Raw genomic sequence first — 27,407 nt, forward strand, 5'->3', positions numbered from 1 at the left:
CGTGTTTGTAGTTAATTTGAAGGCCACGTAGCCAATCCAAATTTGCTTTGCAAACAAAGAAGAAACCAGTGTTACACCGTTACACCATTCTTACCTTATTTTTATATATGTTATAGATTTATAAAAGTTTTGAAAATTATAAACAAAATTTATTTGGTATTTATTTTAATTTTACAAAACTTATAAACAATGTACAAAATTATTGTAATTATAAATAAAATAAAAAATTCACTTTGCTTCAAAAATAAATAAAAATACTCATTTGCCTTTCTTTCACTTCACACCACTTGCCACGATCAACAATCACTTTTGATTGCTGCCAACCACCTCTCATTGCTAATATCTCTCACTTTTTCTTGCCACCACTTCCCACAACCAGTAACCATTTTTTATTACTGCCAACCACCTCTCATTGCTAACAACAACCTTCGACTACTAGCTCTTTGAAAATCACATTTGTTCATTACTTCTTGGCTAAGTGACAACCATCATGAATGCATGAAAGAGGTCATCAATTGTGAAATATAAGGTATATTCATATGGTACCTTCCATTATTATGATTGGTGGAAGGTAGTGAAATATAAATCATATTGTTGGGTATTTGAAAAATATTAAAAGATATATATATATATATATATATATTTGTGATTAGTGAAAGGTAATATCATTTAATACCCTATTACTATACAAAGCTTTTTCCATTTGATGGCTTGTTGATTGGTTTCGAGCCCAATTCTGATTGTTGATGGACCACGTGTTTGGTTATGCAAAGAGCACTATATCATGCTCCGAAAGGCCAAGCCCCTTGAGGCTTGAAACCAATCAACAAAAGCCCAGATACATGGGCTTTGTATTAGTCAAAAACCCCATATGGCTTAGCACTAAACCTTAATCACTATCTGGTTTTAATTTTTTGAATTTAATATTATGAAAATTAATTTTTTTATTTTTCGTATTTATTTTTGTTGTTTTTAGTAGTTTTTTAAAATATTTATTTACTTTTTAGATATACCTAATTTAAATGTACTTAAAAAGTACAAAATATTTATAAAAAAATCAATAAATACATAAGAATAGAAAAATGTATTAAATTTTTATATTTTTGATATTTAGTGGATTTTTTAAAGATTTTTTCACAAAATATTATATTTTTTAAATTGTATTTATATTGAGTGTGTCTGAAAACTAAAAAATATTTTAAAATATTAAAAAATATAGTGAAAATAAAAAATATAATTTTTAAAAAACTGAAACCAAAGAAGGTGACTGCTATTTTTATTTATTTTAAATGAAATGAAAAAAAAGAAGAAGCAAAAGAAATAAAAAAAAAAGAGAGGTTGAAATGACGAAATTGGGCAAAGCATAAAGCATATTCGCGGCGCGTTAAAAACATAGCAATGCCTAAAACAACACAAACAAACAGAGAACCGACGACAGTAAATTTTCTTTGTGCGTTTCATAATAGTCTTTCAACCACTGTTCAACCCCGCATATATATATTTACTGTCCGTATAACAGTCCAAAACTCTTCTTACTTACCTAAATCAGATCTCTCTCTCTCTCTCTCTCGCCTTCGTCTCCAATCTCGCTTTCAACAATCTCTCCACTGCTCCAACTTCATCGGAGGAGGTAATCTTCAATCACTTAACCCTAATTTGACTCTCGATAGTTTGATTTTATCTTCAATAAAAATCCCCAAATCTGCGTAGCTTATAGATTTAATTTAACTATATATATATATGTGCGTGTGTGTGTGTATGTATTTTATATGTTTTGTTGTGAAAAATTAGGGTTTCTGATTTAGGATCTGCCTATTGTGGATCTGTTTCTGAACTTTGTGCCTATTTTGAATCTTTTTAAGGTTTTGTTGTTTATAGGGTAAACTCGTATTATTCCCTGTTTGGAAATGAGTTTTATTTATTTATTTAATTCTTTTGTTTTTTTGGGTTGTCGTTGTGAATATTATCTGCTATAAAGAAATGGAGATCTGATAATTAAGCAAATAGCTGGATTTGAGGATTTGCTTTTCTGGATTAGGAAAAGTGACCTAAGCTAGATGCTAGATTGGAAAGAAAAAGTTTTGACTACTATCTTTTATGTTAAAATTTATAAAGAAATGGAAGTCTGATAACTAAGCAAATGGCTGGATTTGAGGATTTAGATCTATGCTAGATGCTAGATTTTGTTCAACTTCAAAATGGGTCGAATAGTTACACACTGGATATCTGGCGCTTCTTGGACCATCTCTCCTGGTTGATATCAAAATTTTGGCATCAAAATGTTATGATTTGATATACAAGCCCACTTTCTAGACCCAGCGATGTGTAAAGATATAACTTTTGGGCTAGAGTAGCACTACTTTTAGAGATATAGAGAGAAAGAGGTTTACCAAAATTTCTCAATTGCCTAAGGTTTTGCAATGCTATAATTTGGCAAGTGGGAATAAGCATAATTGGAAATTTTGGGGAGATTGTATTCATAGCATTATATGCTTTTGGTTGATTGAAACCTTTTATTAGATCTGTAGGGCTGTGAAGCTCATTTTTTATGGAGAGCGTTGGAGCTGAGGGTGCTTCAGCAGCTGCACCTCTAAATCAGTGGAGGCATGATGCGTGGAAACTTTTCCAGTTTTATTTGGATAAAACTACTCCTCATGCAGTTTACAGATGGGTTGGAACCGCTATTTTAACTTTCATATATGCTCTGCGGGTTTTCTATGTTCAAGGGTTCTATATTATTACCTACGGTCTGGGTATCTATATATTGAATTTGTTGATTGGGTTCTTGTCGCCTCTTGTTGATCCCGAGGTAGATCATCATTCGGATGGGCCAATGCTACCAACAAAAGGTTCAGATGAATTCAAGCCTTTCATTCGCCGCCTGCCTGAGTTCAAGTTCTGGTAATTTTATATCATCTCCTGCATTTAATTTTTTTGTTTGTTATTCTAGTTTCTGTCATGGGTTTCCTTAATCAACCACTGTAATTTTTGGTGTGCTATAGCTGTTGCTCTATGTTTCATTGCTTTATATATTGTCTGATTGATTGTTTTGAAGTTTTGCCTATTTCCTTTGGATTTAAGATTGGTCAATGCAGGAATATTGCTATTATTTTTCTGGCTTTTGTTAAAAGTTATAACATCCTAATTTGGCAATATTTTTGATTTTTTTGTTGAAACATTTTGGAAATTTGAGAAATATGTTCATATTAATGGCTATTGATGTTGCTTATGGTAGATTATGCTCTGGGTTACCTTATTTGCGAAAGTAGGTGGGCATTGGAGTTGAAGTCATGAATTGGCTTGTTCAGTGCGCAATGTGATGATTCACATTTTTGACTTTTAAATGCATATATGTTAATAATGCAAAATTTTGCTGCTTTCAAGGCTCAAACATATGACCTTCATGCCCAACTTGTATGCTTGAACCTTTGGTTTGTATTATATGATTAATGAAATGAAATATACATTTGTGTTTGAAGTGAAAATAAAATATATGTATATATATCTGTATATATGCATGTGTATAAACTCTGTGGACTACTTTAATTCTTAGAAATAGTCGCTCTTTGCTTGGTGCTCTGGTATGTCTGGATTATGTGCGGACCTTGAGATCATATCCACAAATCACTTTTTGGCCATAATGACTTGCAAACAATTTAAATCAGATTTGATAAAATTCTGCCACACATCTCTGTTTTTGGCCACCCTTTTTTTGTCAAAATAAAATAAATAACTGAATGAAGTTGGATGGTTTGATTATGTTGTTGGAATTTGGAACTTTGTCTTTATTGTTGGTATATTAAGAAATATGAATATTTTCTGTGGCCCCATGTAATTGGACATAGGAATTAGACGAATCGGATGTTAAAACGCATACCTGCACTTGATACTTGTACATGAGTCCATGTAACATAGTATCTCTAACCAAGCTATGATTCTAGGAAGCACGGATACGGATACGGATACGGATACGGATACGGATACGGATACGGGATACGGGTACGATACGATACGGATATGGCGATACGACAAAATTTGAAAAACTAGGATACGGGTACGGCGGGGATACGTTCGTAAAAAATATTATTTTAACAATTTTTAGTAATGCAGTATGCATAAAAATAAAACCTAAAGCAAAAGACAACTTGATAAAGAAGAAAGATTCCTATAAAACTAAGAGTCTTCAAGGTCAATAGCTTCAACTTGTTCCCCTTCATCATTGAATATCACAAGACTTTAGCTAAAGCCAAAAAACCATTCTTAAATAAAAATTTCAGCAAATATACTTTTTTAAGTCATCAATGATAGCCTAGGAAGCACGGATACGAATATGGTGATATGGGGATGTGGATATGGCGATATGTCAAAATTTGAAAAAGTACGATAGGGGTACAGCGGGGATACATTCATAATTTTTTTTTATATATAATTTTAATAATGTAATATGCATGAAAATAAAACTTAAAGTAAATTAATAAATAAGGAAAGGAATTCCTATTAACCTAAAAGTGCTCAAACATTCATAAAACATCCAAAACTAAAAGTAAAAGCAAATGCAAATGCAAATGCAAATGCAAATTAAACATCATCCTTACATGCCAACACCAAAAAAAGAATGAGAGCAGGGAGAAGAAACGCGAGAGAGTGAAAAAGCGAGAGAGAAGTGAGAGAGACAACAAGGATACATCAATTTGACAAATTCTATTACTTTAACTCTCACTATATTCCTCTTATCAAAGAACTAAACAAAATATTATAAGTAATATATAACTTCGAGTATCCGATACTTCAAAATTAAGTATCCGATACTTCAAAATTAATAAAAAATTAATTAAGAAGTATCTGATACTTTTAAGAAGTATCCGATACGTATCCGCGAGTATCTGAGGAGTATCGGTATCCGATAAGTATCCGATACGGATACGTCACCCTTTTTGAAGTATCCGTGCCTATGATTAATGCATGAAGTGTGTTTTTCGAAATTAGTTTTATTTTGTATGTGTTCATGTGTACGATGTATTCTTGTGTCCATTGTAAATAGTTTGTGGCTGCAGGAGAAAGAATACTTAGTATAATGTTTTGTTTCCATGCATTACTTTCTCCTTATGTTATAGCTGTGTCATTTAAATGGAAGATCCTTATGGATGTCAAACAACATGTGGCTGATCTTGGGTCAGTCTTGATATTGTTTTCACTTGCAGTTGGTCAATAATTGTGGTTCATACTTACTCTCTTATCATATTGTCCATTTTTGTATAAGCAACTTGTTTGTTAAGCATTGATCCAACCTAATTCTCTTATTGTGGCACAATCTAAGCACATTGAGACATCTTTTATTTGCCTTTTCTGTTGATATTAATCTCTCTCTCTCTCTCTCTCAATTTTTGTGTTGTTCAATCTATATGCTTCCACTTTCCCTGAAAAGATGTGATTTATCAGATCAGAGATAACTTAAGCACTCAAAACTCCTATTTTGTTCCTTGACTTATCTCACTTCTTAGTAATATATATAGCATGTCTCCTTGTCTTCTTTACATGCAAAATATTTTGATAATTATATGTAATTTGAAATGCATTTTCATTATGGGATTTTTTTTTTTCCCCTTTGATGTCTGTACCTCGTATTTTCCCCCTTTTTGGGTAAGTGATGTTTCGTTATGTCTGAATGATTTGTTTCATTTGTTGAAGTTTGGATGTTACATCTTTAACACATCTCTACCCTAAGGGGTTGGTTTGGTGATCAAGGCCTGGGGCCTAGGGGTATGCTCCCTCTATGGTCTCATTTTCAAAACCTCAAAGGTGCAAACAATTTCCTGAGGCTAGTCCATACAGAGCTTTGTCTTGGCTTTGATCGGGCCCTCGCTAGTGGATTGTAGGATTGGTCTCCTGGATTAGTTGGTCCATAGGGCCAGACACTGGGATATCAAAGAAACATCTTTGACACATCTCTGAACAAGTGACTGCAATTTCACCAGATACCTGCTGTTCTTTTTTACTGCAAATTTTCTTGTCAGTGGTGTTATCCTTTTTAGCCAGGAGATTTCTTTTTGGTATTTTACCTTTTAGTGTCCATTGATGTGGTCAAGGTGGTATATTATCACATATGACGTGATCCTCATCTCCTATTGGTTCTTGGTACCTCCACAGCTTTGAGAAGAAATATATTTTGAACTGGAGCTTTTGTAGTGATTACTTCATCAATATCAGACAAAAACAGCAAGTAGTAATTGTTTAACCAATCGTATAAATTCTGGGAGCCTTTATATTCATTTAATGAATTGGCTTTGAACTGATATGTCTCTCTCTCTGAGCTCCCCTGGAACATATTGGAGCACATGCATTTGTTTAATTGTATTAATAATACTGATCTAAAAGAGATTGTTTTTTCATCTAGAGGCAAACAAGTTCTGTTTTAGTATGTAAGCATGGGGGGATAATTTCCTTGTTTTCTTTTTGTGGTTCCAGGTACGCTATAACAAAGGCTGTATGTATAGCATTTGTCATGACCTTCTTTTCCATGTTTGATGTCCCTGTCTTCTGGCCCATACTACTGTGTTACTGGGTCGTTCTATTCGCCCTCACAATGAAGCGTCAAATCATGCACATGATCAAATACAAATATATCCCCTTCAGTGTTGGAAAACAGGTGAGCTTCAAGTAATTTTAAATTCTTTTCCAAAATCTGCTGCAAGTACTTCCTTCTTTCAACATGTTGCTTAAACCCAAGTCATCTGATTCGTGGGGAAGGGGTGCCCAATCATGTGTAAGATTGTGGATCGGCGAATTGTGAAAGAAAGTGTGTCAAATTTGTAGATTTATTGAGTCAAATCCACATACTTGCTGAAGAATTCAGTTTAAGCCAATCTTTAGATGCGTTGTATAGGAGTCCATGGTAAGTAAGCTGCATCTTAACACTCCATGTGCAATGGAATAGGATGCGTAATTTGCTAGTCTGAAATTTGAATGCTTGACCCATGGGAGAAGGAAAAAGCTTTTACCATTAGGCTTCTGCGTCACTCATGTTCAAACATCCGCTCTTTTTTATTTTTTCTAACAATAATATTTACAAATTGTACTTTATGAATAAAATAATTGGTGAAAATTATAAAATAGTTGATAATATGTATATACGTATATATATGTGCACATAGACACTCTCGTTGCCGACATATTTTTGAAAAAGATGCTCTCCTGCCTGCCCTTCTGCACCTGCTCCCCGAATTTGGTGACCTAGGTTGGACCTGCTCATCTTCTAGCGTGTGATTTGGGGGTGCTTGAAAACATTATTGGTTCTCTTTTCCTTGTTCTCCATTCATTCTTTATTGTTTTCCTTCCCTGAAATTTTCACCTTTTTTTTTTTTTTCTCCTCCTTTATTTTCCAATCCTTTTGTTTATTTGTTTTTAACAGAAATACAGTGGCAAGAAATCTGCTGCAAGTAGCAGTGGATCCCGTGCAGATTAAAGCTTGTGTGTTGGTTTTAGACCAAATGGAAACGGATCCAAGGAGCGAACATTTGGAAATATTCATTGCTATAGATGTTGTTTCAAGTAATTTTGTATTTTATTTTAACTAATATGGATTGGAAACCATGGAGTTACAGACATGTAGTTGATCAGTTGTTTATGCTAGATGATGCTGCATGCATGTTGCAGAAGTGAAACTTGTTTATACACAATGCTATGAAGATTCAATTCTTTTTCTGTTCTTTTCAGGGACTGGTAATGTAATATGCTCCAATCTAATGGGATATTTGTCCCTTTTGACATTTTATTTATTTATTATTGTAGTCTATGCAAGTTTTACTATCATTTGGACCTTGATATAGTTTAAACCTGTGCAGTCTGGAGTTGATATTCAAGTCCAGTGGTAGTATTTTGATGCATTACCAAGTTGATGATAGTTAGATTACAACTTAAGAGTCCCAGTCATTTTATTGGTTCGAACTCAAAACTTTTGACATTTTCACTGTCTGGATGCATGAACTATTGGACTAATTGCCTGAACTACTTGTCTTTGTAGTTGCATCTTAAACTTCACAAAATTTAGAAAGGAGTTTATGCCAAATTTATAGAGTGTTTTTTTTTTTAATATTCTTAAATTTTTTTTTTTTTTTTTTTTGGTGGAGAATTGACTCACTTTTTAAATTATTTGGAAAATTAACTTGTTTTTTGAAATTACATTTTGAAAATGCATTTTTAAATTGAAAATGCAATATATGTTAGTGAAATTTATGTCATCATAAAATTGTATTTTTAACATGTAATTTCAAATTGCATGTTGAAAATACGATTTCAAAAAGTAGGTTAGTTTTCAAAATAATTTGAAAATTGAGTCGATTTTTTAAATTGTTTTTTTAAAATATTAAAAAAAAACTCCAAATTTAAGAATGTTATAAAAAATTCAAAATTCATTCAATATGGGCTGAATTTTTAGGAGCTATTATTTTTGAAAGGAAAAATCACACATTTCATCTTTATAATTTGATCTAAACTTTATTTTGATTTTTATTATTTTAATTTAAATAAATTGATATTTACCTTTTTAGTTTAGTTTAATTTAATTCCTATATTTTATTACTTTCAATTATTAATGTATATTATTTTATTATTAATTAAAATGATACCCTTCCCTTTTTAAGGGGTTGGGTTGAAATTGAAATAAAATTTATTATAGAGAGATCAAACAAGTCAAGTTGATTTAGATTTAGGGTTGTTTGGGGTGTCCTAAATAAATATATTTTTTGTCTTTTTAGACTAAAAAATTGAGGAAAAAAATATGGATGTTTGGGTTAATTTTTTAACTTTTTATGGAAAAATATGTATTAAAAAATTATATAAATTAGTGTGTAGGGAAAAATTAGGATTAAGAGTTGTGCAGCCGTAATTTTTGACTTTTGGTGAATAGTGATAACTTTTTAACTTTTTGAGTAACTTTTTAACTTTTTGACTTTTTTTTAACTTGCCAAACTTGACCTTGGCCTTGCTTGGTAGAGTTGTGGAAAAATGTTTATAGCTTATGCTTAAACAGCTTATAACTTAAAACTATGAACATAAGTTGATTTCAACTTATAAATTAAGCATCTCCTACCCCACTCAAAGAATAAGCTAATTTTTGACTTTCAAAAAACTATAAGCTATAAGCTAAACCAAACACATCAAAATAACTTAAATTAAGCTGAAAGCTGAAATAAGCAGCTTTTAAACTGCACCAAACAAGCCCTTACTATCAAATCATCACCTAATTTGAACACATCAGACTGAAAAAAGGGTCATCCACTATCGATTGAAATAATTTTGAATCCATACATATCGTTCAGATCGATGATGGAATTTGGCAAAATTGAACAACATCGCAATATGAATAATGATCACCCAAATTATTATTATTATTTTTTAAATATCGAGGTCAAAATTAATTATTTTAGCTGTATTTTGAGAATAATTGCTTTGTTTTGTTTTTTTCTTTTTGGACTTATTTTCATTTTTAGTGAATTTTATTTAATTTTTAATTTTTTTTTAAATTGAACTTGATAAGACAAATTGAAAAATTAATATTTTTTAAAAATATTCAGAAAAAAAAATCAAAATAAACAATTATTTATTTATTTATTTTCGTCTTTAGCGATTTTTGTAAAAATTTTTCACAAAAAAAAAAAAAAATTCTTCTTAGATTCTTCTCCACAAGACCGGAAAAATAAATAATTTTGACATATTTAAAAAAAAAATTATTAAAAACAAAAAAATTCAAAAAAAGAAGTGGCTGTTTTTTTTTGGGGGGGCCAAAATAGGCCTTAAATAATGCGTTATTTATTTTAACACCAAAACAAACAGTGGCTAAAGTCTCTACCCCTCCTTAACCCTAATCAAATAGCTAACAGCCCCAATCCCTCCCCTCTCTTTCTCTCTCCTCTGCAGAGCAGCACTTCCAATCTCTCTCTCTCTCCCCGAAACCCTAGAGAGAAGGGATGGGCAAAGTGAAGGGCAAGCACCGTTTGGACAAGTACTACCACCTAGCCAAAGAACACGGCTACAGATCTCGCGCCGCATGGAAGCTCATCCAGCTCGAGTCCAAGTTCAGCTTCCTCCGCTCCTCCCGCGCCGTCCTCGACCTCTGCGCCGCCCCCGGCGGCTGGATGCAAGTCTCCGTCGAGCGCGTCCCCGTCGGCAGCCTCGTCATCGGTGTCGACCTCGTCCCCATTCGCCCCGTTCGCGGCGCCATCGGCGTCGAAGAGGACATCACTAAGCCACAGTGCCGAGCCGCCATCAAGCGGCTCATGGCTGAGAATGGCTGTCGAGCCTTCGATTTGGTGTTGCATGATGGCTCGCCGAATGTTGGTGGTGCTTGGGCTCAAGAGGCGACTAGTCAGAATGCTTTGGTTATTGATTCTGTGAAGCTCGCTACTGAGTTCTTGGCTGCAAAAGGAACATTTGTTACCAAAGTACTCTCTCTCTCTCTCTCTCTCAGTTGAATTTTGTTGAGAAAAGTTTATTTATTTGTTGCTATGAATCACTGATTTTGTTAGCTTGTGAATAGCTAATTGTTCTACATTATTTTGTATTGCTATGCATCTAATTTTGTATCTATCATGCACCAAAACTTTCATTCAATTTGATTTCAAATTTGAGTAAAAAGTTTGATTTGATGTGAGCTAATCCAATCCTTTTATCAAATTTTCATCAAAATGTTTTTAAAAATTTATCTGTTATCCTAAATTTCTCTTTTCATCAAATTTGATTTAAAAAAAATAAATCATCTCCAATGCTTCATATTTTTAAATTTAATTTGATGAAAGGTTTGATGAGCTGTCAATTTGATTAAAAATATGACTCCCTTTTGATGAACATTTGATGAAAGGATTGGAGATGATTTTGAAGTCCTTTTTAATCAAATTTAAATTTGAGGAAAGAAAAGTGAAGGATTGGAGATGATGTTAATCGTCTGGAGATATTGTAATTTCCACTTTGTTTGTGAATGCAGGAGAGGAAAGAAAAGAAATGCTTTGTCAAGTTGAGAGGGAAAAAGAAAAGGAGAGAAACTAGTGTGTTTTCTCCTCTTGTTTGGTTACGTATCTTGTTTGGAATAGAATAGACTTTATAAAAGAAAAGAAATAAACAAATTTGATATATAAAAAGTTAGTAATCATTTTATTTCATTTCTCTTAATTTCTCCACTTTTGGAGATATTCAAAACGTTTTTCTCCAATTTTTTTTAAAAAAAATTTCCTCATATTTATCTCCTCTTTAGTAATCCAAACAGATTATTAGGACCAAGAGAAATCTATTAATTTCTCTCCAAATCATTCAATCTAAACGTGTTGTTCTTTTTTATTATTCCCAATTTAGAGCAATTCCCGTGTATTGGTTTTGGAAGTTGTGTCTCTTTCCATTTCATTTGAGGTGATTTGAGTCTCCATTTTGCCGCAGCGTGGAGTACTAATTATTGGATTGGATGTTGTAGGTTTTCAGATCTCAGGATTACAGTGCTGTCCTCTACTGCCTTAGACAGGTGATGATTTTTTTTCCCCATTAAAATGTCCTGGGGAGACCTTGTAGATGGACGAGACACTGATGTTGGAATTTTCTTGGCAGCTTTTTGAAAAGGTTGAAGTGGATAAACCAGCGGCCAGTCGTTCAACATCTGCTGAGATTTATATTCTAGGTTTCAAGTATAAGGCCCCTTCAAAGATTGACCCCCGTCTTCTTGATGTGAAGCATCTCTTCGAGGGAGGCAAAGAACCCCCAAAGGTAATTTGATATAAATTATTCAGAAAAAAATTCGCCTGCCTTGTATGCTTTCCTTTGTGTACTTTGTTGTTTCATGAATCATGATATTAAACTTCAGATTTTCCCTGACACAGGTGGTGGATGTACTTAGAGGAACAAAGCAAAAGAGACACCGTGATGGGTAATTCCTTGAACCGTGACATTTCTATATGTGCCATTAAATCTGTCAGTTTCCTCATATATCCATGAGAATCACGAGCTTTACTTCTTCACTGTATAGAAAGATAAGGTCACTGCCTTTGCGGGTTGTGGCACGATTTTATGCTGTCAGAATTGATGTGCTTATGAGACATACATGTTGTGGTTGTTGACAATGATATAACAAAGGCTTAGGCCATTGTTTTATTTATTGTTAAATGCCTGTGTGCATCTTAATGTGAATTTCTGTCAATGTGCGTCAATAGAAGGGCTTTTGCTTACTACTTGCTCATTTTAGGTATGAAGATGGGCAGTCAATTTTGAGGAAGGTTTGTTCTGCCGCAGATTTTATTTGGTTTGACAGTCCTCTTGAGATTCTTGGTTCAGTTACATCTATCGATTTCAAGGATCCTGCTTGTTTGCCTATAAAGGATCATACTTTGACAACAGAGGAGGTATACTCAGTGTGCATGTGTGTGTCTGGGTTTCGGTTCCTGATTAGCTATCCTGCACAGTTGTTTAACTATTTGGCCCATTGTTTTCTTTCCAGGTTGAAACTCTGTGTGATGATCTGCGTGTCTTGGGAAAGCAAGACTTCAAGCATCTTTTGAAGTAAGGAACACTTTCCCTTCTTCATACTAGTAGTGAGTGATTAACATCTGCATGTGGGCATTCTTTTACCCTCTTTGTGTGATATACTTGGTATTATCTGTTTACATGATCTGAAGGTTGACACTATGATTTGTTTTATTGTAGTGCTTGTTGTGCACCTAAAGTACCTGTGATCCTCTATTGTAATATTTTTTTTTTCTCACAGAAGTTCCATTAAACAATGAATTTGGTCTGAAACTAAACATTTATTTTATTTCTTCTTATTTTTTTGGATTATCAAACACATTTGGAAGCAATAAGACTTGTTGTAGGACTGTTTTTGGAATAAAAGAGAGTTTCTACCAAGTAATTCAGATTTTGTGCTTGAAGCACCTAAAATGAAGGTAAGGTGGCAAAGCTTGAAAGAAACATATGGTAAAAAATATCTCCACTTAGATTCATTGAGGTTGTCCTTCAACTATCAGAATTCTAGGAGCAATGGACAGAATTTAGGAACAAGAAAACAGTATTGAGCAAAACAAAAAAACAGGATATGGAGTTAAATTACTCTGACTACCCAATCAATTAATTGGGACCAATTTGACAAGCTTGAATGCCATTTATTTACAATTCCTCTGCTAAGTAAGTCTTTGGGAATTTTTGCCTAATCACAGGGTGTACTCAATTTGCTTAGATGACTGTATCATCAAAATGCTGAATCAGCATGTATGGCTGTGAATATTGAAAGAATCATCTTATTTGCAGTTTTTTAAGCATTTTAGGCACATGTCATTATCCATAAATTATTGTTGGTGATGACATGCAATTGATGGTGCATCTAGCTATGTGCACATGGAACACATGATAGATTCCATTAGTAGATCCTTGTTTTGATCTACAGAGTGGGGCTTTAGTTTCCTTGTTCTCATATTCTACTTGTAATGAAGATACTATATGGATGTTTTTATCTTTGTTTTTGCTTTTGTAGGTGGCGTATCAGTATAAGAAAAGCACTGTCCCCATCAAATAAGGCTACTTCTACAACCACAGACGTCGAGCATGAGAATAAGGATGATGATAATAAGGATAATGAAGATGAGAGAATACTTAATGAAATGGAGGAGTTGACCAATGCTATGGATCATAAAAAGAAACGAGCAAAGAAACTTCTCGCAAAAAGACTAGCTAAGGTTCAAGGCCTATGTTTGGGATTCCCTTCCCCACTCTTTCTCTGTTTCTTTTATTAGGTTTTAACTCTCTCTCTCCCCCCCCCACATGCACAATATAATGTGGGAAGACGGTCACTTACTCTGTTTTACTGATAATTTGCTTTGATTCACTTCATTTTGAATTTCTAGGACAAAGCACGAAAGAAAATGGGGATGCAAGTGGATGCAACTTCTGATGGTTATACTGATCATGAGTTGTTTTCTCTATCTTCTATTAAGGTCAGTTTTCATCATGATTTGTTAATTAATTGTATTGTTGGTTTCAAACCTTAAATTCGGATATTTTTATTTATTATTTTGTATCCTATTATCTATTCTATTATATAAAGAACACAATGCAGAACATATTTTGAAGTTATGTCACACTCAAGGAATTCTTGGGACCCTTATCATTTGATGTATTTGAACAGTTTTGAAATGATAAGAACAATATACGTAGAAATGATTTAGCTGAGTTTAACGCTCAAACCAAGACAAGAGCAAGTTGGGGATTTTGGACAGAGCCATTGTCAATGAAAAAGGATACTTATTGTGAGAAATTGAACTTGAAAGCACTATTTTTTTTACATTATGGTATATGCCATTGTATGATTTGTAGTTCAGACCTGAGGTTTCTTTTCAATGTTGGACTTCTTGTTCTTTTGATTTATTATTGACCCATGTTGTTGTGGACATTTTTGAAGTTAAGAATTACCACTCTCTTCAAAAGTGTCCAAATAGGCATTAGACAAGGGGGTCATGTCAACAAGTGTCAAACATGCTAATTTTCAATTTAACTGGTGCCCCACGTATCCTAGGTTTAAGTGCTCTCCCCCCAAACTAGGATGGAGACAATTAAAAAATAAGAACAAGACACCCACATATTCTATTTGAAGCCAATTTCTGTGTCTTGTTAATCTCAACAAAACCTTAAAAAGTGAGTCTTACTGAATTTTTGAGAGGCATCATTCACTTACCCTCCTGTATTATTCACACTCAGGGCAAGAAAGATTTAGCGACTGTTGATACTGCTGAATATGATGATGAAACTGGAGATGTGGTAGATAGTGAAAATGAAGAAACCCGTGAGAGGCAGCAGGAATCTTTATCTAGTGATGTGGACTCTGACGAAGAACGCAGAAGGTGATTCTCTCTCATCATTGTACTTGACATAAGCTTGATGAATATTTTGTATGCCACTGTAATTAAATGATGCATTCTCTTGTCAGATACGATGAGCAGATGGAAGAGATGCTTGATCAAGCTTATGAACGGTATGTGGAGAAAAAAGAAGGAAGTACAATGCAGAGAAAGCGTTCAAAGCAGCTTCACTCCAAGGATACCGAACTTTTAGAGGTAAAATATTTCTGAAAAGAAAAAAAAGAAACTTTCTGATGTGTGGAGTCAAGTAAAATATTGAATTATGTTCGCTTTTTGCTTGTTTCTTTTCTTCTTTAAAATTTTAATTACTATTTTTTTTTTCTCATATTACAATTTGATTCTCTTACAATTACATTGTTTTTCTGAAGTAGAGATTTTTGGAATATTTTGCCAAATGATGCGTCTTGATTGATACTTGTAATACACAATTTGGCTTTATTTATTTTGGGGTTTTTTTTAATCTTTCAAACAAAAGCAGTATTCATATTTAAATTTTAGCTCCATATTTGTTGCTTGTCTTGCTAATTTTCTATTTTTGTTAGTCGGGTGAGTTGACTGGCACACTATTACTGCTATTACCATGGAATAACAGCATGAGTCCGAGATATATTTTGTTGCATTATTGTGTTTCCCTTGATGGATTGTTTTTCACAGGGTGGTGATGATGACAATATGGTTCATTCTGATCAAGATTCTGACAATGATCGAGGAGATCATGAGGCAAATCCTCTGATGGTGCCACTTGTCGAGGAAGCGCCAACTCAAGAGGAGATTACGAGGCAGTGGTTTAGTCAAGATGTCTTTGACGAAGCAGATGAGCCAGGAGATATGGAGAAGTCCGATAGTGAAGATGAAATGCAGGTGGACGGAGCACGCAATCAACTTTCACTTCCGAAAGGAACCAAGAAAACTGAAACGCAAGTCGCTGAACCGGAAGAACCGCTCTCCATCCCCATGAAGGCCAAGAAAAACAAAGTACAAGAAGTTAAAGCTTCTAAGGCCGAAAATGATTTTGAGATTGTCCCAGCTCCAGCTACGGACTCGAGTGACGACTCATCTTCAGATGAATCAGATGACGATGACGACGTATATAAAAAAGCCGAGATATTGGCTTGTGCGAAGAAAATGCTGAGGAAAAAACATAGGGAGCAAATGCTCGATGATGCATACAACAAGTACATGTTTCACGATGATGGATTACCGAATTGGTTTTTGGACGAGGAGAAGAGGCACCGCGTGCCAATTAAGCCCATAACTAAAGAAGAGGTTGCTGCGATGAGGGCGCAATTCAAAGAAATTGATGCCCGACCTGCTAAGAAGGTTGCGCAAGCCAAGGCCCGGAAGAAGCGGGTTGCGATGAGGAATCTAGAAAAGGTTCGGAAGAAGGCGAACACAATATCAGACCAGGCGGACATATCGGATCGTTCAAAGAGTAAGATGATCGAACAACTTTATAAGAAGGCGACACCCAGAAGGCCTCAGAAGGAATATGTGGTGGCGAAGAAAGGGGTCCAAGTGAGGGCTGGAAAGGGGAAAGTACTCGTTGATCGGCGAATGAAAAAGGATGCACGGACACAGGGAATGAACAAGAAAGGTAAAGGAGGGAGTTCGAAGAAGGGAAAGGGCGCGAGGGATCAGAAAGGTAAAGGGCCCGGAAAGAGTTCGGGAAAGGGTAAAATGGGTAGTAAAGGTAATAGAAAGATGAGCAAGCATGACTGAGCTAGTGCTATAGAACTTCTCATCATCATTTGTTTTTCGTCTTTCTTGTTTTTGATTTTTTGATACCCTCTTCACTCTCTCTGTATCTTCCATTTTGAATGTAGAGAGGTTTTTCCTAAGGGGTGCCTGTACTTTGAAACTGTGGATGTCACACATCTCAGATGTTTACATTTTCATATTTATTTGGTTTTGTTTTCTTTCTAATAATTTGTATTTGTAAGACATGTTTCTTCTCTTACATGAACAATCAGTGTTAAACCCTAAGCAGAAGAGAAACATTGCAATTAAATGGCCTTTTGCATTGTAGGATGTTCTTCTTGTGAGATCCAATTTGTTGTTTGCCAACTTTTTCTCCCTGTTCTTGTAGTTGTGAATGTTATTTACCTTTCCTGGTCCATAGATTTTTATTGTTCGCGATCATCTTATCTCTCTTGTTTTGTCATATAATGTGAGTGTTTGGAAAGTTGTTATTTTAGTAGGTTATTTTAATTTTTGGTTATTTTAAGATGTTAAAATTTTTATATTTGGAAAGATAGTTGGATTTTTTTAGAGTTAGATGTGAAGTTTGTGAGATAAAAAGTGAAATGACATTTTGTATTTTGTCTTTTAGTGCTATTTTAACACAAAAAAAAAAAAAAAAAATGTTTTTCAAACACCCACAATGTGTCAGCTTAGGATATAAGTGGTGAGATCATGACATCAGTATATTATATTGACAAGTAAAATGATAAAAGGTATATTATATTGACAAGTAAAATGATAAAAGGGTGATGCTCCGGAGCTCTAATTAGAGCTGCAAAAGGACAGCTCTAATGAGCTGTCAACCAATAAAAAAAAAAAAAAAAAACAGTGAAGTAAAAGACAAAGAAAAGGGAAGAAAAAGACAAATTAGTGCTCCATTAGAGCTCTTCTTTTAGAGGTCTAAATCATTTTTGATGATAAAAATAAGATGATGTAAAAATTTGAAAGTATTACATTCAATGAAAGTTCCTTTTTAATTTAAAAAAAAAAAATAATATTGTTACAAGTGTAGCATCTATAATATCATATAGGGTTATTGTTCTCTTATAAAAATCAAAGTATGGAAATTGAATTGTGATCAATATTCGGACCAGATTTATTCAAATTGGATGTAGGATCAATTGAATTTGAATTTTACATATTAGGGGTTGTTTTGACAACCCAGCTAAAAGTTAGTTTTTAATTTTTAACTTGTTTTGGGTCATATCACGGGAAATTTTATTTCTACATACCTAATTATTTCAATGCACACACTTAATGAAATATTATTTTAATGAGAATTATACCCTAAATTAAAATGACTATAATGGACATCCACTAGCACCCATAATGTTATATGAAAATATTTTTTGTACACATCTTTACAAAAAAAATCTCAATGTACACATTTTGAGTAAAAAAAAAAAAAAACTAAACCTTAATTTTTCCATCGTTGTTATTTTGCTTACTGCACACTCTATACTCCTTTATTGTTTGCAAATTAATACTCTTATAACAACTCTTATATTGTTTTAATCTTACAGTATATTAGTGATGAAAATGTTAGTTTTTTCATGAGTTTTTTTTTTTTTTTTTTTTTTTTTTTTTTTTTTTTGTGATTTTCAGTCCGACAACCAATACTGAATTATTTCATTTTATTCGGACATCAACTGCCGATTTTTTTTTTAAAAATTTTTTTGGAACAAATTTGTCGAACTATTCACTTTTATTCAGAAATTAAGTTTCGAATTAAATATATAATTTCGAAAAACCAATTTCAAAATCTCCATACTGAAAACCATTAAAAAAAAGAAAAAGAAAAAGAAAAAGGTATGGAAATGAGGGTTGAGTGGTGTGTGCACAATGATTATGAGTGAAGTGTATAATTATAACTTTTAGTGTGTGAATTGAGAAAATTAATTAATAATCAAATTAATAAATGTGTATGCTGAGAAAAGATATGCATTGAGATAATTAACGTGTGGAAATAGAATTTCTCTCATATCACCTCTCACATTTTTTATCCATAAAAAGACAAAATAGCCAAAAAAAAAATTTAAAAAATTTAACCAATTTTCCAAAACACTCATAGATATTTTGACCTATCAGATTTAGATTTTTGGGCAAATTACAAACATCCCCTCGAGGTTTGATGAAAATACAAATTTTCCCTTGAGGTTTGAGAAATTACATCTCGCCCCCTGAGGTTTATATTTTTATAACAAATTACCTTCTGAGGTTTTTATTTTCATACAGATTCCCCCTAATTTTCCCTAATTTGTTATGAAAATTTGACCCTCAGGGAGCAATTTGTAATTTCTCAAACCTCAGGGGGGAATCTGTATTTTTATCAAATCTCGAGGGAGGTGTTGTAATTTGCCCTAGATTTTTTTTTATATTCATTTACATTTGGATTTTGCAGATGGAATTTGGTAAATCTGATGTAAGATTCACAGTTTCACTTGCTAAAAAGGAAAGCACTCAAAAACTGGTTCAAAAGGGCAAAAAAAACAGAAGGAAAAGCTTTTTTATTTTTATTTTTATTGGGATTAAAATCATGTAAAAATAGACACAATGAATAATAAATAAAACAAAAAAGGGGCCAATTGCACCCCCGTGTAATTTTTTTAAAATAGCTACATGTAAGTAAAAAAATTATAAATATTTATAAAATTTATGATTAATTTATAATTATTTTTTAAAAATGTTTTTCCCCTGAAAAAACTGAAAAGACACTTACCAAATATAACGGCTATTTCTAAATACCCAAAAATTTTTGAATTTGAAAAAAAAACCCAACGGGAAGGCCACACCACGATACCCGTCTCCCCTCATTACTCGTTACTTTTCAACATATATCCCACAGACCCCCTGCTCTATCTCTGCCTCTCCAATTCAAAGCCCTTCAAAGCTCTCTCTCTCTCTCTCTCTCCCCCCATCATCTTCATTGCCCCTGGAAGACAAGAGACACTCCCATTCTTCAAGGTCTTGTTCTCTCTCTCTCTCTCTCTCTCTCTCTCTCTCTCTCTCATTTTCTCTTCTTTCTTTTCTGCAGACCGTTCTTTGAATCAATGAAACTTCAAATGCACAATTTTACACATTACCTTTCTTTTTTCTATTGATTTTAAGAAGACCCAACATTGTCTTCCTAAGATTCATCACTGTTTCTAACTCTTCAATTTCTTTCTTTGCAGACCTTTTCTTGAAGATATCTCAACTTTCCCAAGAAACCCAATTCCAGATTCACCAAACCCAGATCGATCTCTTCCTCCCAATTGAATCTGTGGTATGGGTTTTTACCCTTTTGTCACATACATATATGTATTCACAAATATTGCATTTGACATTCATTGTATTATTGAAGTAGTCTCATCAATTCAATTTCTGAGAAACTGAATGTTTTTCTTTGATATGTAGGTGCAAAGATGAATGATCTTATGACCAAGTCTTTTCTCAGTTACGTCGAATTGAAGAAACAGGCAATGAAAGACATCGAATCAGGGCCAGACATCGAGATGGGTCAACTAGACCCTGCAGATGAGAAAAACCTCTCACAGTTCTTCGAAGAGGTCGCGACAATCAAGGATGATATGGAAGAGATCACTAGTCTCCTTCTTGATCTTCAAGACCTAAATGAAGAGACTAAGTCCACTCACAGTGCCAAAGTTCTTCGTGGCCTCAGAGACAGAATCAACTCAGACATGGTCACTCTTCTTCGAAAGGCGAAAATCATCAAGACTAAATTGGAATTGCTTGATCAATCGAATGTAGTTAATCGTAGCGTGTCAGCAGCGTATAGAGAAGGAAGTCCTGTTGATCGAACACGAATGTCGGTTACTAATGGTTTGAGAATCAAATTGAGGGATATGATGAATGATTTTCAGTCATTGAGGGAAAAGATTGTTAAAGAACATAAAGAAGGGCTTAAGAGGAGGTACTACAATGCCACCGGGGAGGAACCGAGTGAGGAAGTGATCGAAAAGATGGTTTTGGGAGGCGGGCAAGTTGGGATTTTCGAAGGGAAGGCTGATTTGGTGATGGAGAATCAGGAAAGGCATGAGGCTTTGAAGGACATTCAGAGGAGCTTGACTGAGCTCCATCAAGTGTTTCTTGATATGGCGGTGTTGGTTGAGGCGCAAGGCGAAAAGATCAATGATATCGAAGAGAACGTTGCTAGCGCCGGAGTTTATATCAGTGAGGGCACAAAGGAACTCATTGAAGCTAAAAAGATGAAGAAGAGGAAGAATTGGGCTTGTTGGATTGGGATTGTGATTCTGGTGTTCTTATTGATATGCCTTATTTCAATTCTGACATGACAAACTCATATCACAACTTGGTTTTTGTTGGGTTTTTTGAAATTGCTTTGTTTTGTTTTTCAAATGGAGGGGCTGTTTATTATTTGAAACTTTTCTTGTAAATGTCTTTTTTGGGGGAGCAATGATGATGATATCTGTTCATCATCCAGTGCATTTATGTAATTTGAGCTTGGAAAATGAGGTTTGAATCATTGGATTGAGATTACAACTAGGTTTTATTGGGGCTTTTTTTTTTTTTTTCAAATTGCTTTGCGCTGTTTTTCAAATGATAGAGAGGGCTGTTTATTGTTTGATGGAGAATTTTCTTGTATATGTCTTGTAGTGGAGCAATGTGGTCGATGATGATATCTGTTCATCTTTGAATGCATTTATTATGTAATTGAGGTTGAGATTTGAAGCATTTGATTGAGATTTCAAACAATGTGGTTTGTTTTTCCAAATTGCTTTACTTTGCTTTGTTTTTGAAATGATGAAGGGACTGTTTATTGTTTGATGGAGATTTTTCTTGTATGTCTTTTTGGGGGGAGCAATGTGTTTGTTTGATGATGATATCTGTTCATCATTGAGTGCATTCTTTTTTAATAATTTGATTAAGAGTTTCAAACAATGTCACACTAGTTTGATTAAGTTGAGCTTGGAAATGAGATTTGAATAATTTGATTAAGAGTTTCAAACAATGTCACACTAGTTTTCTTTTCTCTTCCTTCTGTTTATCTGAATTACACATTGTGTTGAGATCAGTAGCATCAATCATACGGTTATCCTTGATCAATTTTAGCCTATGCATTCTATATTGCTTTTAGTGCAAAGCCCTTTTCCTCAAACATCAACCTTGCTGAAAACAAGAGAAGTCCATAACACATTCACTCTTACCTTAGTCTTCTCAGATTTTAGTATTAGCAATGAGGATAATTTATGATTCAAAAAGATATATTGAATTTTTAGTTCTTAATTTCATTGTGGAGTCGTGTTAAGCAGTAATTTTCACAATGACATAATGGAGAACCATATGAACATTGAATTTTATTGCAATTTAATTACATCCCACAACAGCTTAATACAAACTGTTCACTCTTTTGCTTGTATATATATAAATTCATCCATATTTCTTGCACTTTGCAAGATATTGTTACAAGAAGCAATTAGCTCCAATAAGAGTTGCCCATTTCCAAACAATCTCAATTTTAATAAAAAAAGAATAAAAAAAAATCCCAAAGGACAACTAACAAGGAGGAAGATCTTTAGGTGGAGGCAGAACAGATTGACCTGGGCCTTTTCCATTGTCTACTACAAAAGCTGTCTTCAAACCCCAGGTTGTATGGAGCTCCAAGTGACAGTGCATTAACCAAACACCTGAATAATTAATGCCCAAACACCCATCAATGAGTCATGACCATATATGATAATAAAACATTAAACATGTTTATGTTGATTTCTGGTGAAAGCAATAACAAAAAACATGTTTAGAACAAACTTGTTTTGAAAAGAAGTGAAAGGGGTGGTTGGCGGGAGGTGGTGGCCAAAGGTGGTTGTAGATGGTTGAAGATGCTGGTCGGCTGGAGGTGGATGCCACTAGAGGGAGGTAGTTGGTTGTCGGCCATGGGAGGTGGTTGCCGATGGTTGGAGATCATGGCTGACCACTAAAGAGGTGGTTTTCAGAGGAGGTCACCGACAATGGTGGCAATGGTGGGGGTGGCCAAATGTGTTAGTCAGTCGTGGGGATGATAAGCAGTGGATGGTGGCTAGAGGTGGGACGAGGAGGAAAGAAATATATTTTTTTCCCTTCTAAATAACTAATTTATAGTAATAAGAATTTAGTAAATTTCGTAAACCATATATCAAACAATTTTCTTTTATATATAATGAGAACTGTAAATATAAACGCTAATGGGAAACGATTTGTTTATATTGAGTAACATACCAGGATTATCAGCCCTGAACCTTATAGCAGTCCAACCACCAGTGGGAACACCAACTGTATTTCTCTCAGGAGGATCCACCAAATTGAATTTAGCAGGGTCTTTCTTAGGATCAAAGTTCCCAATCCCAGTCCCAACAACAAAGAAATTATACCCATGAAGATGAAATGGATGTGATTCCACAGTAAGAAGGTTAGTATCCTGCAAAACCAACTCAACCGTTGAATTAAAAGAAATCCTACTCAGCCTTGTCCCCAACGAAGTCTTCAAATTCGCTGTAAGTGGAGCACCAGTGTAGTTAAAAGTCACCGGAGGGCGGTCTGGGAAGTCTGTTGTGAACACACCGCTCTTGTTGAAATAATGAGCTTCCAGGAGGCCTACAGGCGGCATTACGAAAGAAATGTTGTTTAAAGAAGCAGCGAGTTGGGATCCGTTCTGGCAAGTTGGACAAGGGTTTTTCCCCAAACCAATGGTGTAAAAAAGATGTCGATCGACATTGAGAGGCACATTTGCAGGAAATTGGAGAGAGTTTAGGCTCCGGAGCTTGGAAATGTATTTTAGCGCGAAAGCACTGTCATTTGAGGCAGGCAGGACTGGGAGAGTTGGGAGAATGGAATTTGGTATGCCTTTGTATTGCAAGATGGCTGTGGCGGTTTTGTTGTCGATGGAAAGTGGGACATCAATGAAAGGCCTAGCCGCCATGAAGTACCTGCAGAAGTGGCTCAACCATTAAATTATTTAGCCTGTCACTTAAGACCCACCAAGAAAATCAAAATTTTGTTTTAAAGATATGATAAGATAAGGGTTCATTTTAATATTTAGCCTGGGGTTTTAAAAAATTTTGAGCTGGTATTAGTACCTGTTGGGGACTTGGTTTGCTTGGATGAGAACATTTGTTGTTTGGCCTGGTGCTATTAGGATTGCTTGAGTTGTGAAGGGTTTGGTGTAGACTGCATCGATCTCGACTACTGTCATGGTGTGCCCAGCGATGGCGAAGAAGAGCTCATCGTTGAGTGCAGCATTGATGATTCGTATGAGATATGTTTTTCCTTGTTCAACCTCAATTACAAAAGTATCTGACCAAAAAAAATAAAAATAAAGAAATCAAGTGAAAATGAGATTGGTTCAGAAATTTTTAGGATTGGTTTGGCAGCTGCTCTTTTAGTAGCTTTATTTATTTTTAATTTTGGGATGAAGTTGTGGTGCTTGGAATTTTTTTTTCGGTCTTTATTAAAAGAATTTTTGATTTAAAAAAAAAAAAAAATTAGAACAAGAAGTTTAGAAAAAGAAACTTTTTTTTTTTTTTGTATTTGCCAAAAAATAAGCTGAAAACCCAAATGACTAAAATATTTTTGGTTTAAATAGCAAAAAATGCAGCCTTTTTTTTTTTTTTTTTTTTGTTGAAACCAAACAAAGTTTGATGGCTCAAACTTTATGTTGTGTCATGAATGAGCTAAGCCAAATAATTGATTGTTCAAGATTAATTTAAAAACTTAAAAAGTTTGATTTATTTATCTTTTGAGCTAATCTCAAGTTAACTTTAATCGAGTCAATGACAAGTTGATTTTGTATATATTGGTTTCTAGAAAATAAACAAGTTTCAAAATATGTTAAAAAATAATTTATTTATATACAATAAATTGATGCCAAACAAACTTTTAACGAGTCGGAGTCTAATCAAATAGTTGGACTTAGCCTAACCACATCTCATCAATTCTAGAAGTCAAAAGTTGTTTGGAAGGTCCCGAAAGGCAGTGCTAAAGCACTTAACTTGCTTTGTTAAAAAAAAAAGCACTTAACTTAGAAGCAAATCCAATGAAGTTAAAAAAGAGGTTAAAAACTTACGTTTCTCAGAACAAGGGAAGAGTGGTCCAGGCTTGCCATTAAATGTATGTGCATCTGACATGTTTGGAGGTAATCCCCGTTTGGTTCCTTCTTTAACCACCTCTTCTACATCAGTGTTCCACCACTCTCCTACACCCCCAATAACCACACAAAAAAATGTATTAATAATCTAAATTAACGTTACCCAAACAGAGAACAGCAAATTCAATGGCGAAATCAATCAAAAATTCACCTAGGAGTAAATTAAATTCCAAGTTAGGCTGAGGGAAAGGGTACGGTGTCCCCGGCTTGGGCATGATGACGATAGCACCATACACGGTGGCCCTTAGCCAAAAAATATGTGCATGCCACCAGAGCGTTCCTCTTTGTCCTGTTACATTGAAATCATACGTGTAAGCTTGCCCGGTCTTGATTGGACACTGTGTTATGTAAGCCGGTCCATCAGCCCAACCGTTGCGAAAGTGCTTCAACCCATGCCTTAAAAAAAAAAAAATCAATAATAAAAAGCTGCAACTTTAAACTTTAGTTAAGCTTATTTCAAGTTATTTGCGACTAAATAAGCTGATTTTTAATTAGAAAATTTACTTAAACAAACGTTACACTGCAAATTAAATCTATATTCCAACCATGGCACCAAACATGCTAAAAACTTTTGTATTAATAGTTGCACTAAACAGACTATCGTACCAATGGATTGACATGTTATATTGTGCATTGTTGGTAACATTAACGAGGACTCGGTCGCCTTCCCTGACATAGATTGTAGGCCCTGGGAACATCCCATTGACAGTCACAATGGGCTTGGAATGGCACAATCTGCTCACCTTCTTCACTTGAAGCTGTAAATACAAAATAAACAAAGACATATTACCAACCAAGAAACAAACAGTTCTGCTACTACGATCACAAAAAAGAATTCAAGTTCTGTTATCGGATTCTGTATTTTTCTAGACTTGTTCACAAGTACAATGTGACAAGAAAATGCATGCAAAACGCCAACAATATGGAAAATTGTTACTCACATCAAAGTGGTATTGCTTCACCGCAGCTTCAGCTGGGGGAGAGATAGATCCGATGAAGCAAAGGAGAAAGAAAAAACACCAGCAAAAGCCGATATGCTTTGCCATCTTTTTCACCACGGCTCTTTGTTCAGTCATCTCTTGTTCTGAGGCCGTGACAAGTGGTTTCAGAGCAGAAGTGAATATTGTGTATCTATATCGGGATGAGAGAGGAGGGGTTCAAGGACTGAAGTTCTTATAGGGGTAGAAAGAGGTTAGAATAAACCATCAGTTTGTTAAAATAGAAGAGAGAGAAAGAGAAAGAGGTGTTGATTAGGTGAAAATGTAAGGGGTGGTAAACCAAAGCTTGTAAGCAATATACTGATAGTGAAAGAGACTTCAATGGCAGCTGAGAAACCTCTGGTTTTATGTATGTATACATATAAATAAATATAAATAGTGGGTATTGAGAGCATGAGAGAGATACGTAAAGCCAAACATGACCTCTTTGAGCTTTACCGTCAAGAAAATATGGTTAGAACTACAAATACTATGTTCTTGTGACTTCACAAAGGCATTTGGTTTCCCCTAGTTACTTTTCTTTTACCCTTCCTTTGTTGTTAAGCGTTTGTTTGGAAATCCAAGTAAATCGTCGAGTTATAAATGCTTTGTTTGTTTGGTGCAGTTTATTGAGATTGTTTATAATTTTTTTTTAAATTATTTATTTTGAGAATTTGTGTTAGAATGTTGAGTATAACTTGTGCTTATAGCTGTGTGACAAAAATAACTTTAACAAGTGAAAAAAATATGATAGGTTGATGAATGAATGCCATTAAGGTTTTGTTTTTTGATTATTAACTCTTTGGCTATGTTTGGATTATAGGAATTAAAGAGAAGGAATGCGAATCTTGTTACTAGGAATTAAAAAGAATGAATGAGAACCTCATTACCAGGAATTCCACTATTAACAATTTCCTTTGTCAATGCAATTCAAACGTTTGGTTTGGTTAGAAAATTTACTATAGGAATATGATACAGTTTGAAATGTTATGAGTTCATCTGTTGCTTTATTCTTAAATAAGTCCCATTTCTAAATGTCAGATTCTCATGAAATGTAGAAGTAACTAGGAAGTACATTCTCATTTTTGGACACACCAAACAATGGCATGAAAAAACTTAAAACAAGATTCTTATTCTATCTCTTCATTCCTGTCACCCAAACATGACCTAAACTTATAAAGAAGCTGCAATGAGCTCTTCCTTTTGAGTACAAATTTGATCACACTTTTAAAGTGTGTGAACATTACACTTTTCATTGATTGGTTCTTTTTTAAGGTAAATGTAGGACAATCTCATCTATCCCCAATGGGAGTGTGTATAGTTCACTTTAGGTGAACAAATTTGCACTCCTTCCTTTTGAGTTTCAACTTTGTAAAGAAAAAAAAAAAAAAATACAATGAGATAAAGCTAAATTTCTTGCAAGGAATACAATGAGTATATTAGAAAAGTACTGAGTTTATTAGGATTACAATTGTTAGTTTTCTTAACCAGTATGCAAAGCATGACATTGCTTCTAAGCTTTTATTTTTTATTTGTAGCCAATGCATGCTTGATTCCATTGTTGTTTTGCTTGCTAAGAATGCTTGAACTTGTAAAGACAATAATGCTCTGTGCTCTTTTAATAGGTGCTCTCTGTTCAGAGTTCAAAGATGATTCATGATCATTCAT

At 34.3% G+C, this 27,407-nt stretch overlaps 4 protein-coding genes across 5 annotated transcripts; 3 read left to right on the forward strand and 1 right to left on the reverse strand.

Annotated features, from left to right (window-relative positions):
- Positions 1-1,400: 1,400 nt before the first annotated feature.
- Positions 1,401-7,790, forward strand: LOC114258505 (protein RER1A). Of its 2 annotated transcripts, none has more exons than XM_028198467.2 (4): positions 1,401-1,630; positions 2,521-2,901; positions 6,466-6,646; positions 7,409-7,790. In XM_028198467.2, exons 2-4 carry the CDS (start codon positions 2,549-2,551, stop codon positions 7,460-7,462), a joined length of 588 nt encoding a protein of 195 aa, XP_028054268.2. In that variant the 5' UTR covers positions 1,401-1,630; positions 2,521-2,548; the 3' UTR covers positions 7,463-7,790. The 2 variants fall into 2 exon arrangements, with proteins under 2 accessions (XP_028054268.2, XP_028054269.2); XM_028198468.2 differs by having other exon boundaries at positions 1,415-1,630; positions 2,529-2,901.
- A 1,655-nt stretch (positions 7,791-9,445) lies between these two features.
- Positions 9,446-16,910, forward strand: LOC114258504 (FtsJ-like methyltransferase family protein). The gene is made up of 11 exons (XM_028198466.2): positions 9,446-10,439; positions 11,459-11,506; positions 11,590-11,745; positions 11,859-11,905; positions 12,221-12,377; positions 12,473-12,534; positions 13,502-13,703; positions 13,872-13,961; positions 14,722-14,864; positions 14,951-15,077; positions 15,537-16,910. Exons 1-11 carry the CDS (start codon positions 9,966-9,968, stop codon positions 16,599-16,601), a joined length of 2,571 nt encoding a protein of 856 aa, XP_028054267.2. The 5' UTR covers positions 9,446-9,965; the 3' UTR covers positions 16,602-16,910.
- A 2,469-nt stretch (positions 16,911-19,379) lies between these two features.
- Positions 19,380-21,339, forward strand: LOC114258522 (syntaxin-112). The gene is made up of 3 exons (XM_028198491.2): positions 19,380-19,586; positions 19,796-19,887; positions 20,019-21,339. Exon 3 carries the CDS (start codon positions 20,027-20,029, stop codon positions 20,915-20,917), a length of 891 nt encoding a protein of 296 aa, XP_028054292.2. The 5' UTR covers positions 19,380-19,586; positions 19,796-19,887; positions 20,019-20,026; the 3' UTR covers positions 20,918-21,339.
- Positions 21,340-21,912: 573 nt separating this feature from the next.
- Positions 21,913-25,972, reverse strand: LOC114258503 (laccase-11). Its single transcript, XM_028198465.2, has 7 exons — positions 25,704-25,972; positions 25,369-25,520; positions 24,914-25,158; positions 24,682-24,810; positions 23,696-23,912; positions 22,839-23,545; positions 21,913-22,270 (listed from the first exon to the last, which is right to left on the reverse strand). The coding sequence occupies exons 1-7, from the start codon at positions 25,836-25,838 to the stop codon at positions 22,140-22,142; spliced, it is 1,716 nt and encodes a 571-aa protein (XP_028054266.2). The 5' UTR covers positions 25,839-25,972; the 3' UTR covers positions 21,913-22,139.
- Between the last annotated feature and the right edge of the window lie 1,435 nt (positions 25,973-27,407).

The sequence above is a fragment of the Camellia sinensis genome, chromosome 2 (assembly GCF_055761805.1).
Source record: "Camellia sinensis isolate YWXY chromosome 2, ASM5576180v1, whole genome shotgun sequence".
In the NCBI taxonomy this organism is placed as follows: domain Eukaryota; kingdom Viridiplantae; phylum Streptophyta; class Magnoliopsida; order Ericales; family Theaceae; genus Camellia; species Camellia sinensis.

What these genes read in the sequence shown, in the direction of transcription:
- LOC114258504 (XM_028198466.2), top strand. Translation starts at nt 9,966, where the DNA reads ATGGGCAAAGTGAAGGGCAAGCACCGTTTGGACAAGTACTACCACCTA. An exon ending in GAGGCAAAGAACCCCCAAAG is followed by an intron (nt 11,746 to 11,858) that starts GTAATTTGATAT and finishes TCCCTGACACAG; the next exon opens with GTGGTGGATGTACTTAGAGG. An exon ending in AGGATACCGAACTTTTAGAG is followed by an intron (nt 15,078 to 15,536) that starts GTAAAATATTTC and finishes TGTTTTTCACAG; the next exon opens with GGTGGTGATGATGACAATAT.
- LOC114258522 (XM_028198491.2), top strand. Translation starts at nt 20,027, where the DNA reads ATGAATGATCTTATGACCAAGTCTTTTCTCAGTTACGTCGAATTGAAG.
- LOC114258505 (XM_028198467.2), top strand. Translation starts at nt 2,549, where the DNA reads ATGGAGAGCGTTGGAGCTGAGGGTGCTTCAGCAGCTGCACCTCTAAAT. An exon ending in CTGCCTGAGTTCAAGTTCTG is followed by an intron (nt 2,902 to 6,465) that starts GTAATTTTATAT and finishes TTGTGGTTCCAG; the next exon opens with GTACGCTATAACAAAGGCTG. An exon ending in CCTTCAGTGTTGGAAAACAG is followed by an intron (nt 6,647 to 7,408) that starts GTGAGCTTCAAG and finishes TGTTTTTAACAG; the next exon opens with AAATACAGTGGCAAGAAATC.
- LOC114258503 (XM_028198465.2), bottom strand. Translation starts at nt 25,838, where the DNA reads ATGACTGAACAAAGAGCCGTGGTGAAAAAGATGGCAAAGCATATCGGC. An exon ending in CTTCCCTTGTTCTGAGAAAC is followed by an intron (nt 23,913 to 24,681) that starts GTAAGTTTTTAA and finishes TTTTTTGGTCAG; the next exon opens with ATACTTTTGTAATTGAGGTT. An exon ending in GCAAACCAAGTCCCCAACAG is followed by an intron (nt 23,546 to 23,695) that starts GTACTAATACCA and finishes CCACTTCTGCAG; the next exon opens with GTACTTCATGGCGGCTAGGC.